Source organism: Ixodes scapularis, unplaced genomic scaffold (genome assembly GCF_016920785.2).
Source record: "Ixodes scapularis isolate PalLabHiFi unplaced genomic scaffold, ASM1692078v2 PGA_scaffold9__187_contigs__length_104089568, whole genome shotgun sequence".
Taxonomy (NCBI): domain Eukaryota; kingdom Metazoa; phylum Arthropoda; class Arachnida; order Ixodida; family Ixodidae; genus Ixodes; species Ixodes scapularis.
Genome location: NW_024609884.1, coordinates 94,113,581 through 94,126,867, shown reverse-complemented (window position 1 = coordinate 94,126,867; position 13,287 = coordinate 94,113,581). Strand labels below are relative to the sequence as shown.

Here is a 13,287-nt window from a genome sequence, read left to right as displayed (position 1 = left end):
CTTTCCCCGCTAGCATGGGGTCCTCCCTCACTTTGGCGGGTCCCCAAAGTGTCCCCGACACATCCATGCTTCAGAACCACAGGCGTAGATGATTGCTTCGCAATTGCTCTCACTAAGTTGGAGCTTACTCGCACCGCAAAAAACTAATTCAAGCTGACACTGACTTCCCCATCGTCCCCACCCCTCTCAGCATAGCCGCTGGTCCCCACTGTGTTGAGTAAGAAAAAAAAAAGAAAGCCAGGAGACGGCCGATGGCTCGTTGCTAACACTTCCGGGCTCCGAGGTTTTACACTTGGAAGCCAGCAGCAAGGTGCGCTTGCAATCGTCACAAATAACATATTTGATTAATCTCATTAATAATGTTAGAGACACTTAAATTTCTGGAAAAAAAAATGCCTCCGCTATATACATCATAAAAAAAAAGTGAAGCCTGGCTGGGGGAGGAAGGATGCAGATTTTTAATGGCTCTTTTCCATGCCAGAAAGTCTCAAGATGAAGATTTTTTTTTTTTCTGGGTTAAGGTATGGTGTTGTTTTGAAACATCTAAGACAATAAAAAAAGCACCAATGTTAGGGTTGTCAGTGGTCCTTTAGGTTTAGTTTTTTTAACAATAAATGTAGGCTTTTAACTCTCTAGCAACTGCCAAACCACCCAGATTTGTTCTGGATCTGGTCCGAGCTTCAACCGAGATCGGCCCAAGGATAGGGAAACCTTGGTCCGCTATGTGGGAAAACGAAATGCCTGTATTGGAATACTGGCGGTTTGTTTTCCCACACCGTAGACCAAGGTGTAATACAATTGAGGTTTTCTCCCTCCCTGCGCTATCAGCTAGTAGTTTGCTTTCACAGAAGTCAGCAACCAACTTTGGAAAACCTGAACAAAAAAAATGTCCTTCGTGTTTTTTTTTTTTTTTGTGGTAATTAATGAGAGGCACATAAGTGTTCTTTGTTCAGCAAAACAAAATATTGTATTTGTAAAAAAAAAAAAAAAAACTCATATCTTAGGTTATACAAGCAAGTGTGGCTGAAGGTTTACACAAATCCCCAATTGTTTTTGAGCCATAAGTTGCGGGCAAGCAGCAGGGTTTGTTTCACCTGCCAACTGGACTGCCAAGAAAAAACGTCCGCTTTTCTGGGAACTGGCTCCACAGTGCTCGTTCATAGGTAGATAAACAAATTGTTATATTAACAACATGGTCTCAAACACGAATTGTGTCTGAGGTCTTGTGCTGCGTGTTTATTATTGCCCTCGGTCTTGGGGAAGGAAAGGTGAGGTTTGTAAGTTATGATGTTCTGCATGTGGCGAAGTTGGTGCCTGGGAAGTTTGGTAGTAGTAAGATAGGAATGTCAGTTTAATGGGAGCAGACTGTACTACAAATAATTTTTTTCAATCTGAATTGGACAACTGTGTGCTGTAGGGCATATAGGGGAACTCTGAACCATAGCCCCGATTTCTGGGCATTTAAGTGCTATCGTTGAAAACTTTTGACTGAACTGTATATACACAAAAATAGGTTGGCTTCCTTATAAAGAAAGCACTTGTGCCTGCTTCCTAGCACAGACTGAAGAGCCAAGTGTGATAGCATCTCATGAAAGAAGCAATCAGCAAATTGTGATGGCACATCAGAAGATGTGCCTGAAAGAAAGACCCGCATTGGGACACTTGGTGACATTCAACTGAATCCTATTGCAAACTGTTACTTTAGAACCCCCCTTCATTAATGAGAACAACTGTTCTCTATGTTCTCTGTGGGGAAGCAGTTAAAAGGTTGACTAATTTTTAACTAGATCATTCCTACGAAATTGCAAATAGCAGTCGAGCATCTTCACAAAATATTTTACTAATGGATAGGCATTTCAACAAATACAAAGAAGGCAAGCTCTGAAGAGGGAGCAAAAAGCAAGAATATAGGAGGTAGCCAACAATAACCATCTGGAACATGTGCAGCGGGAGAATGCATTTATTTTTCAGTTCTGAAAATAAACCAATTTCACAATTTTGTAACAAAAAAAAAGAAAAGAAAGAAAGTTGCGGCAACAATGGAGACAACGCTCCCTTTTCTGGCTGAAGTTTCGGCCGAATGAAGACGCTTGCTGTCCTTTAGTGCAGCATGGCCAAAGACCCAGGGGCTTGGAAAGGAGACGGTTTTTCTTAGTGAGATTCCATGTCGTCCCCGAGGGATCGTGACACTGTGGTCTTTTCGTCATTTGTTGCAGTGTTCGGGACGACGACGATGACGCGACCAGGCGTTGGGAAGAAAAGCGTAGAAGTGTGGGGCAGAAGGGGAAGTACACATGGCCCGCTCTCTGGGACACATGACTAGATCCGGAACAGTTCTTGCAGTGTCCATCCATTGTGCCAACCATCTCGGATGTTGCTCATGCCCTGTAGAGGCAGCATCATCGCTTGTGACCTGCCTCAATGAATTTATTGTTCCTTGCGAGAAGGGACCAATGTACCTGAGAAGTTTCCAGCCACTGTGTGCAGTAAGCTAATTTAAGTTAAACTTGGCAAAAGAAAAGCCCTACACTGGTTGCAGATGACTCTTGCTAAAAGTACAGAAAAAAAAAAGTGACCTAATAAACCCTGGCCCAGATGCTTCAAAGTGTCTCGTGATAAAGAATGAAAGACAAAGTAGGCGATGTAGTGGTCTTTTAGATGTTTGAGGGATGGAGGTGCTGGAGAGAAAGAAAAGCGCTTTTGTGCATTAACAAACACATCACTTTTGGCTCTGGAACGAGCAGTCGACACACGCTGCAGTACCGTGTGCACATTGCAAAATAGCAGATCTGGAGGTGCCTTTAATGCGGCTCAAGTTAGGCAAAAATCCAACTTATCACGAAATGCCTCTTGGCGCTCACTCTGTAGTTCGTTCGAAGGGGCGTCTCTGGTCTGGGGGAGGATTGCCGTTGCGGTGCAGCCAGAGTTGATTTAGGTTTCCACGAGCGACACGTCAAGCATGCAGAACATCGACCTGCGAGGCCAGAGTTAAAGAAACTCCTTTGTAAACAGGACACAATGGTAAGACTCGGGGGGGAAGGGACAAAAACCAAGGTCAAATTCACAAAGGACTCGCCTTGCAACAACTTGGCCAAGAAGTTTGTAAGGTATAGAAGCATCCCGAGAAGCACTAAAATCATCATTCACGTCGAGAACGAAACCAAAATAAACGACTGGCATCGATTTAGTGGCACGAAATATTACGTCAAAGTGAAGCCACATACTGCACTAAAACAGATTTTAAACATGCGACCAGCTGCTCTTTAGCGGGTGGCAAGCGGGTCAGCTTTTTGCTAAGGAACACTGGTGCAGCACCCTTTGTGATGTCACGTCGCGGTGGAGCAGCGGTCGATTGGTTCTATTGCGTACCGCAGCACCAGTGTGACGTCACATTGTGGCCGTACGGCTGATGATCGGTGTTGCCACCGCTCTAGCGGATAGTTTCGGTTTTGCCGTAGATGCCCAAAACCAAACTTTCAGCCGTAATATTTATCTACACACAATTTTAAAAAAAATGTAGAGACCTTCCACTTCACGTGAAGATGGAGGACCAGCAAAGCTGTTATCTTCAAGACATCTCGGATGATGCCTAGAGGATGACCTCAAGGACGATGCCTACAGGACGACGTCTAGGACGACCTCAAGGACAACTTCTAGGATGACCTCTGGGACGACGTCTAGGACAAGCTCAAGAATGACTTCTAGGAAGACCTCAAAAACAACCTCTCGGACGAACTCAAGGACGACGCCTAGAGAAATTCAGCCTTTCCACTCTGGTAAAAACCAGAGTGGAAAGGCTGGAAAGGTTGCCGCCGTCGCGCATAGATGGCGGTAGCTGCCTAGTTTTGTGTCAACATTTGTTTGCCTGCAGACATGATACTGAGGAAACTAGCCCTGAACAGCTCGGCTGTAAAAAAATTATACCTTTTAATTCAGGGACACTGCCTCAGCTGAAAACAGTCAATAACAAATTAAAAAATTGTTGACTGGAGTTGCCCTAAGTGACATTGAGATCCCAAAGAAATTGTCCACGTTTTTGGCACGAAACGCTAGGTTCTGGTGTCAAGACTCTGCCTCAGGCAGTTTTTGCAGCCAGGTTGCATGAATTTCTGAGCCAACACAGCAGAGGGCCAGTGCCAATGACTATCGGCATACACGAGAGTCGCTTCCCACAACTATGAGCTCAAGTTCTATATTTGGGGTGTCTTAGTGGTAAAAAAAAAAATGCTTCATGCATTTTACTATTGTAAAATTCTGTAAGGGCCGCCCTCCCCCGAGAGATTGTTCATCCTGTTTTTCCGTCTAAATTATGAAACGCTGCCTACCCCCCCATTCCCGTTGGACATCATCCAATGTTCAACGGGAATCACATCGACTGCGCTATCTGGTTCCCGTGACATGCAAGTTCACAGCAAGTTCCTGCTTTTTTTTTTTTTTTTTTTTTTTTTTTTTTTCACAATATAGGTTTCTGTGGCATGCAAGCTAGCTGGTTTTTGCGTGTTTGTCACACCGTGGACTACAAATCTGCTGCATCCACAGTATCTTTTTCCTCGACACAGGAGTTTGTAGCGAAATCCCGCGTGTTTATCGCGTTGTGACACGCGAATTCGCTGTGTCCTCGATCTGCACTACGTATCAGCTCCCGTGTCACATGGTTTGTAGCAGGAGCCCCTGTGTGTACCATTAATTTTTGATAAAGTTTTGCTGTCTCATTCCCAAAGATAGCCAACCTCATGTTTTTCACTATTTATTTCTTCATTTTGGGCGGGCACCCTTACGGGATTTTACGGTACTTTTAATTATGCACATACAGTCAAATGCCTTTAAAGGGATGCTGAACCGAAATTTTGATTTCAGAAAACAATGCGGAAGCACTAGGTGGGGTGCAAGAAACCCGGAAGAATCAGTCCCAAAGCCATATTTTCAACGGATGGTCATATTTTTGTGAAAGAAGAGCACGCTTGAACAAGACCAAAAAAAGCCCGTGACGTCGCGATTCTCGTTTCCCCCTCATCTCGCGTTGACTCCACGAGGACTCAAAGAGGGAAGGAAGCAAGGCCGTTTCCCCTCCTCCTCAACTATTCTGCAGGAGACGCAACGTCGTGATTCTCACTCAATCGCATCCTTATTTTCCAAAAATATGGTCATCCATTCGAGATATTGCTTTATGAGTGGTGTTTTGGGGTTTCTGGCATCCGGTTATACACCCCTGCTACCTTATTTTCTGAAATCCAAATTTCGGTTCAGCATCCCTTTAAAACAAACTCCACGAGGCCGACAAAATTTTTCGTTCTACGAGGGTAAAGACTGAAGCAGAGCGCGGCAAATCGTAAGCGCTAACATTGGTGGTACCTAGAAAAAGAACAAGGAAGAGAGGTGCTAAAAGAAAGCACTCTTTGTGTTAGGTGTATTCATTTTGCCACAACATGTTGCAATTGGTTCAGCGAGTTCCAGTGCTTTTCAACTAGTTTTTTCTTATACAATGTATGACACCTGTCTCTCCTTGCAAAATATAGCTAGAAAAATTACTTACCTTGCAAGTAGTAATTTGCTACACCTTTCTCTTCAGTTTGGGCCCACACAGTAAACAGCAAAGGGACCTCGACTCTTAGGCACATATATCCCAAAGAACACCTCGACCAACTAATACTAGCAAAGCAACTAAAGCAAACATCCTCAAACCCACTGACTAAAAGCAAATCCCCTAAAGCACATTTTCCAATAAAGCAAGAGCTTTCAACTGCAGTGCACTGTGTGAGCGTTTGCAATTTTTTTTTTTTTTTTCTTTTTGCAATTAGTGGTCAGCAGATCATTTTGGTTTGTGAGCATGGATTTTCCCTCTGGATATGTCGTACTCTTGTTTTGTTGCGATATGCTTTCATGAATCTGGCTTTTGTGGCACCAGTGTGATTGTGAAACTTGAAAAAATAAGATAAATATTCATTGTGCAATCTCATTTGCAAGAATAACGGAAATGGGGCATATTTGCTTCATTCTTTTAAAGTGGAGTTCTGTCGAGTTTTCAATATATCGTGGTTATGCACGGATTAAAATGCAACTCAGAATTGTTCTGTAATTCATAGCACAAAGTAGCATTTTGTAGTACCTGTGCAATTATTCTTGGAAGATGCACCCACTCAAAACCTGCCGCAGTAGTTTTGCAGCCTCTCCAGATTTGTTGAAAAAAAAAAAAAAAAAAGCCATTAAAGCTACACTAATGTGGGCTGTGCAGGTGAGTTGTACAGCGAGGGGGACATAACATAGGGGGCTAATGGTCACAAAAAGTAAATTTAACTCAAATTTGTTCATTATCCTTTTAATTAGCGAAGTTAAACATGATTTCAATTAGAAACTTGGTGAGCATCACCAAAACCCACTAAATCAGTGAATTTGAAAAACTTTCAGCCTTTTCACTCTGGTGAAGAAGGAAGAGTAGCGTAGCTGTAGCTTCTGTTCTCGGAGGTGGCTTTCCAGGCGAGCGATCTGCTCTTCTTTCGCAAGGGAATCTGAAGCGCTCAATGCAGTGTGCAGTGGAACTTTAGGCGATGGCGGCCTCGCGGCGGTTGCGGCGGTTGCGGAACCATTCGCGCTGCTGCTGCACTCATCGCCGCTCGTTCCGTTCCCGCTCTTCTTCCTCCGCAGAAATGCTACCGCCATCTATGAGCGACGGCAGCAACCAGTTCTCTGGTTGCCGAGGCTGGAAAGGTTGCCGCAATCTATGAGTGACGGCGGCAAACACAACACTCTGGACAGCCACCGCCATCTATGAGCGACGGTGGCAACCAAAGTGTTGTGTCGACCACGGGTGTCGACATTTGTTTGATACCGGACACGATCCTGGGGAAACTAGCCCTTGAGAGCTCCATTGTAAAAAGATTTGGGGCGTGTGGGAAGCACAGTGGTGCTCTAAAGCTACCCCTTATGTAGGAAGTGCAAAACTGGTGGTGTGAAAAAAATGGATGGGATGATGATCTTATCTACATTTTTGCACCACCAGCCCTGTGCCTGTTGCACAAGTGGTCACTTTAATCAGTGTTGGGAAGTACTTTTAAGTACTACTTCCAAATATGCTTAGAAAACTCTAACTTTACTTCATTCCGTCATTCATTTATTTACCCTTTAAAGGTCCTCTTTCGGGGACATTACATAAGGGGGGGGGGGGGGGGGGGGGGGTCAATCACATATCAGTCAACGAAAGAAACAATGAAACAGCAACAAAAAATGAAAAAACAACAACTATTTCATCAACAAACGCGCACTCAGTAATAATCCACCAGGCAGTGTTGCCAGGTCCACTGATTTATCAGTAGATCTACTGATTTCGTTCCGGGTCTACTGATTCACTGAAAAAACAGAAAATCTGACTTTTGTTTAGTACACATATTAAAATTTACTATTTGGCTCCTTCAGTTCCCAGGGTCGCCCATCAAAGGAAACTCATATTCTCCCAGAATTAAGAATGAAGCACTGACTAGATGGCCCAGAAGCCCGTCCTATTCGAGTGACTTAGCCGTATATTGATCTATCTATTCACCCGATTCACCCACAGCAGGTTCGACGGTGACATCCGGGCTAGAGCCATATATGGGGAGAGTTTGGCCAGTCTATGATTTTGCCGCCGTAACGTCTCCCTCCCGAGTGAGCCAATCAGCCTGGGGCGCAGAGCGAGAGGCGTGAGCGCATGCGCGTGAAATCTCGGCTGCTCCCAGCTGAGCGGAGGGCCGCCATTTTCATTCATTCGCCCGGCGGAATGCGTGGGATCGACATCCAAATTGCGGTTCTTTCCTTTTATTTGGCAGGCTCTGGAGAGAAATTTATATAATGTTATTTCTCGGTGGCTTAAAAAGCTAACAAATTAAGTTTCTCCACATTTGAACGCAAACTTTGAGCTAGGGAATAAAGAAATAAGCCCGTAGCAGACGATACGCGTAGCCTCAACAGGGCTCCGTGCCCACAGCGTTGCGTCAAAAACCTTCCACAGCCCAGTAAGGAAAGATGGCAGCTTGCAGAGGACCCACCCAAAAGTGGTTCAGTCTCGATTTCAACTAATAATTCTCGAAATCGTAACACTAGTCAATGCTGATAAATAAACAAAAAAAAAACATTCACAGTGCCATTTTACTTTGTCCTCCATAAAGAATTACTCAAAAACTGGTCTTGTTTTTTTTTTTTTTTTTAATTTTTATTTGTGTTTATTACCATGTTATTTGTTACTCTATTTCTTTTAAGTGTGGTTTAATGGAAATAGCAAAACACAGATTTCATAGAATCTACTGATTTTTGTGCAAATCTACCTCGTTGAAATCTACTGACTTTTTGGGCATCAATCTGCTGACTTTTTTTTTCTCTGTCTGGCAACACTGCCACCAGGGAACCAAAAGTAGAGAGCAAACAGGCAGTAATTATTCCCCTTGAAAATGCAAAACCAAGGAAGAACGGAAAGCGTCCGGGCACATTGTTAAGGCGATGCACTTAGGTAGTAGTACATTCCATTCTGAAATCGCTAGGGGAAAAAATGAGTCATTAAATACGTTAGTGGATTCAGAGATATGCGCTGCACACGGTTAGAGTTTGTTAATCTACGAGAGGATCGGGGAGGAGGTTGTAAAAGCATCGATCTAATGTCCCGATGATGGGGGAATATTTTGGGAAATAGGCAGAGACGCAAGCATTTACGGCGGGTAGCTAATGAAGTTAGGTTTAATTGAGACTTTAGAGCCGTAACGCTAGCAGTATGATCGCATACAGAGAGTATGTAGCGAGCGGCACGATTTTGAATGGCTTCAAGTTGGGTGGTAAGGTAGATTTGGTGAGGGCTCCAGATGGCGGCGTACTCAAGTTTTGGTTGGACGAATGTCTGGGCTTGTTTGCTCGAAGTGCTAACCACGGCTAAAGTTAGCCGCAGTACCTAGGAGAGGGATTTTTTTAAATCACGTGACTGGCTCGGTAGGGATGCGGGGAAACATGGCGGTGCCTAGGTGAGTGAGTGCCGCTCGCTTTGGAAATAATATGTCGTTGTAGCTGCAATATCGGGCGCGTTAGCAACGAATGGTGCAGAAGGCTTTCGCTTTGCTTTAGCTCACTTAAACCGCAAAGCATGGGCAATGACATCGCCGCAATTTTTAGATAGTCTTTCGATTCTGGGCATTCCTAAGCCTAAATGAACGCGATAATTGTCGGCATGGCAACGTCTTTGGAAAGCGGATTGTTTATAGCACTAGGGTGTCGCAAACTTTTGTCGAACCGAATTTTTAGGTCGAACTTTCGGGGTTCGACTGGTTCGAACCGGTTCGACGAACCTTCAAACTTTTCACCAGATTTGACCGGTTCGACTTTGTGGACACTGTGGCCAGACCTTGATACAAGCATGTCTAGGTTTGGAGAATTTTTTTAATACAAAGGGTTATTTTATTTTGAAAACAGTTGCAATTAAAAGAAACTAATTCTAATCACTGAAGAAGTTAATACCTTAATTTTTTTTTAACTATATTAACTGAAATAACCAATCAGCGCTGCCCTTAATTCATCCCTTAGCCATCACCATCCAATCTGAAGCCAACTGGCCAGCCTGTCACGCATGCGCACACGAGTCGAACCTCAATACAAGGTTCGTCGAATTTTGCACTAAAAGTTCGAAAAATTTGAACCTGGTCGAACTCGAACTTCTGCCGGTTCGCGACACCCCTAGATAGCACACAAAAGCAGAGAGCGACCCAACAGACCTTTTTTTTAAATTATCCAAGCACCGAGGTGCATGTAGAGCCACTCTATATGGCAGCGTAGCTGCCAGAGTAGCGACACGACGCAAAATTATCTAGATGCACGACGTCAGAAGCGCTGATAGTGATTTCCATTTTGGGCCTGGGAGGTTGCCATGGTAACCGAGCTTCTAGCGACGCCGGGAGGCAACCTTTGTAGTCTAGTTGATATTTCCATTCGTTCATTGAAAAGTGGTATAAGACGCTTGGCATCGCGGTACGGCAAGAACCTCTGGAGGAACGGTGCCCGTTTTTTCTGAAAAGTGAGACGATTTGCAGCCCAGGGACTGTCGGACGACGAGAGCTGCTGTGGTATTGTACGTGCACGGACAAGGCGAGTGGTTTTCGGCGCCGCCGGGATGGTGGCCGCTTCATGGGACGAACGTACCGTCCTCATACTTTCGGAGTTTACTCCGATTGAACGAAATCCGATTGCGCCGGCCGCGACCGGACGATTGGCTCGGAACATGACTGCTGCTCGACTACCCTATAGTGAGAGAGTTTATATGTTTAGCATCATACTTCTTCAAGAACCGATCATCCTTTCAAGATGAGGTTTTCTCACCGACTGGTGAGGAGCAACGTCGACGGGGTTCAACCAAGAAGGACGGCATGGTAGTCTCTAGGGAATTGTTGACGCCATCAAAAGAGACGGACGCCGGATATGAGGTGTTCTTGCCGACAGGCCAAATGGTCGTTCGGAAGTTTACCGGCATTCAAAAAGTCAATATTTTTATCTGGTGTAGCACACATATCCGTGTTAAAGTGGCCACGAAATTATTTTTAAACTTCTTCTTCCTTACCTGTAATCCTCAACTCGGAAGAGAACTGTGAAATCACGCAGTCGTGACATGCTAGGGCACCGGTGCGATGACCCCAAGCTTTCACCGTGCTTTTTAAGCACACCGTAGAACTTGGCATTCGCAAGTAATGATAAGTTCTGTCAGGGCACTCATTCGCCAGAAACGCGAATTCAAATATTCATGGACGAATGTTGACAATGCTGACGAGCGCATACATCCGAGCGACGCAGTTTTCATGTTCAATGCGTGAGTTGGGGTCGACTGACGTCATTTTGGCCTTTGTAGGCATTGTAAAGAGGATAATTAGAACCATACACACATGATGATAACGTTATAGCACCCTGACATTAAGGAGCACAAAACAGGCCCAGCTACAGAAAATAAATATTACATTCGTAAGAAATAAATACGTCTGTAACTTGTTAATTACAAAGACGAACACACATCTGAGCATCTAAGTTTAATAGCATGTGTTGATGCATTGTCATATAGCAGGACATTTCACATACGTCACTTGAGCAAACGCCAGCTTTTCACTTGAAAAACAAAACAAAACAAAAAACAAAAAAACACTGCGATCAAATGCAAGCTATTGCAACGAAAGCAAGTTATATCGAAATCTTCAGAACTGCCAATTCGTAAAATTGGCGATTAGTAAAAAAGGTTAAAGATCGCAGGAGCTTCCTTCGCTAAAAAATGCTGTGATTCTTCGGTGACCCAGGGCTGAAACAATTTCCCCTAGGCCCTACACACGCCGTATACATTTCGTTATGATTCTCAGAAATTCATACTTTCAAAGGAAGCTAGAAAAATGCGAAAATATTATCCTAAAAGCTATGTGGAGCACAAGTTCGTCTGCTTCTTTCTGCAGGGGTTATAGTGACGTCAGAAGGCCGAGATCTGAGTGGCTCCGACTGAAGGAGAGTGGGCAGACCTAAAAGCAAGCTGCCTTGAGGTCTACCCACTATTCTTTATTCAGAACCAATCAGAGCTCGGCATTCTGACGTAACCACGACCCCTACTAAAAAAAAGCAGACGAACTTGCGCTGCGCATATCGTAAAATCATTGATTAGTATACTTGGGAGTTGTGTGAATATTTATACAGCATGTACTTGGTCAGCCATTTCAAAGTTGCGACGAGTCACTCGGTGTAGATGAGCAATTTAGCCAATGCAGTGGAACCGCTAGCTCTATAGGTCTTTAACGTGCACCACGCAGTAGTGATACACAACCGCAGGCCGGTACGATGCTCATCCAGATCGAAACGGGCAGGGGTGGGGATTGAACCCAGGTTCCCTGGTTGATTAGTACAAAACGTAAACATTGCAGGAGCTTCCTCGCTAAAGGTTTGTGATCATGCGGTTACCTGGGGCTGAAACAAATTCCCCAAGGCCCAACATGCGACGCATAGATTTCGCATCGATTCTCAGACACTTCAACGTTCAAATAAAGCTAAGAGAATGCGAAAATTGCATGCTAAATATCTTATCGATCCTCAAACACATCTGGAAACCCAAGCACCGCTAATTCGATATTAATGATGCTGTCGCACAGGTGCTAATATCCAGAGCGATCTTGCACAGAGAGGGTATAAAGTATCATTCTTTCAGGTCTTCACGTTATACCTACGTCAGAAAGCATGAAGGAGCCCTAAATCGTCGGCAAGCTGCGGCACATCACGAATCCGCGCACCGAACAAACTCGCATCCACCAACTCTGGGCGCTGCCGTCTTACCGATGAGATCACGGCTCTTGAGAGGTCACGTGACGAGTCGTCACTCGGTTGCTACGGAAACCGAGCCAGCTCAGCTCGTTGCTATGGTACCGCGTGTGACCAATCGCGGTGAGAGGCGGCACAGGGAAAAGCGTGGTGCTACTCTGGCAGCTACGCTGCCATATCGAGTGGCTCTAGGTGCATGCTACGACTGTAGTTGCACGCGTCGCACATGCTGGCGTCTGCAGTAGTAACCGTTCTAAAGCAAAAAGTATAAAACAAATTTTGCCTTGCACGCGCGTTCGTTAAAGCCTTATTATGATTTTTTTACTTCGAATCATTTATAAGAGGAAGGCCAGCGTGCGTGGACCGTAGAATAAAGTATTTGGTAGAATTACACTTCCAGCATTCTCCTCGCGATGCTTGGATAATTTAGAAGAAAGTCTGTTGGGACGCTGTCTGCTTTTGTGTGCTATCAATACCTGGCCGATTGAGTCAAGGCAATCCGCTTTCCAAAGACGCTGCCATGCCGACAACCGTGTTCATTTAGGCTTAGGAATGCCCAGAATCGAAACACTCTTTAAAAAATGCGGCGATGTATTGCCCATGCTTTGCGGTTTAAGTGAGGTAAGGCAAAGCGAAAGCCTCCAGCACCATTCCTTGCTGCCTAACGCGCCCGATATTGCAGCTACAACGACATATTATTTCCAAAGCGAGCGGCGCTCACTCACTGGAGCACCGCCATGTTTCCCCGCATCCCTACCGAGCCAGTCACGTGATTTAAAAATCCCTCTCCTAGGTACTGCGGCTAACTTTAGCCGCGGTTAGTGCTTCGAGCAAACAGGTCTGGTGGGCTAAAAGACAAAACATTCGGAGGAGCAGAGTGTAGGCAGCCTCGGATGTATCCCAAAGTTTTTGATGCGGCGAGTGAAATGGATTCAATGTGAGCGGCCCAGGATAAATCGGAGGTAAGGAGTACACCAAGGGCAAGGTACTTGTATGATGGGACGT

General features: G+C 44.8%; 2 protein-coding genes across 18 annotated transcripts in view; one reads left to right on the top strand and one right to left on the bottom strand.

Annotated features, from left to right (window-relative positions):
• Positions 1-13,287, top strand: part of LOC8037643 (cyclin-J) — a 34,035-nt gene that overhangs the window by 16,276 nt on the left and 4,472 nt on the right. For 7 of the 17 annotated variants that reach the window (XM_040503795.2, XM_040503791.2, XM_040503796.2 and 4 more), the window contains one exon: positions 2,217-2,605. The exons of the other annotated variants lie outside the window; for them this stretch is intronic. In XM_040503795.2, the coding sequence (XP_040359729.1) occupies positions 2,217-2,319 (103 nt within the window). In that variant the 3' untranslated portion in view covers positions 2,320-2,605. Of the gene's footprint in view, positions 1-2,216; positions 2,606-13,287 lie in introns of those variants that run through there. 17 annotated transcript variants of the gene reach the window in all.
• The window catches only part of LOC8037651 (E3 ubiquitin-protein ligase TM129), a 32,635-nt gene continuing 21,290 nt past the window's right edge, over positions 1,943-13,287 (bottom strand). The window contains exon 5 of the mRNA XM_002405424.4: positions 1,943-2,974. Within this exon, the coding sequence (XP_002405468.1) occupies positions 2,932-2,974 (43 nt within the window). The 3' untranslated portion in view covers positions 1,943-2,931. The remainder of the gene's footprint in view (positions 2,975-13,287) is intronic.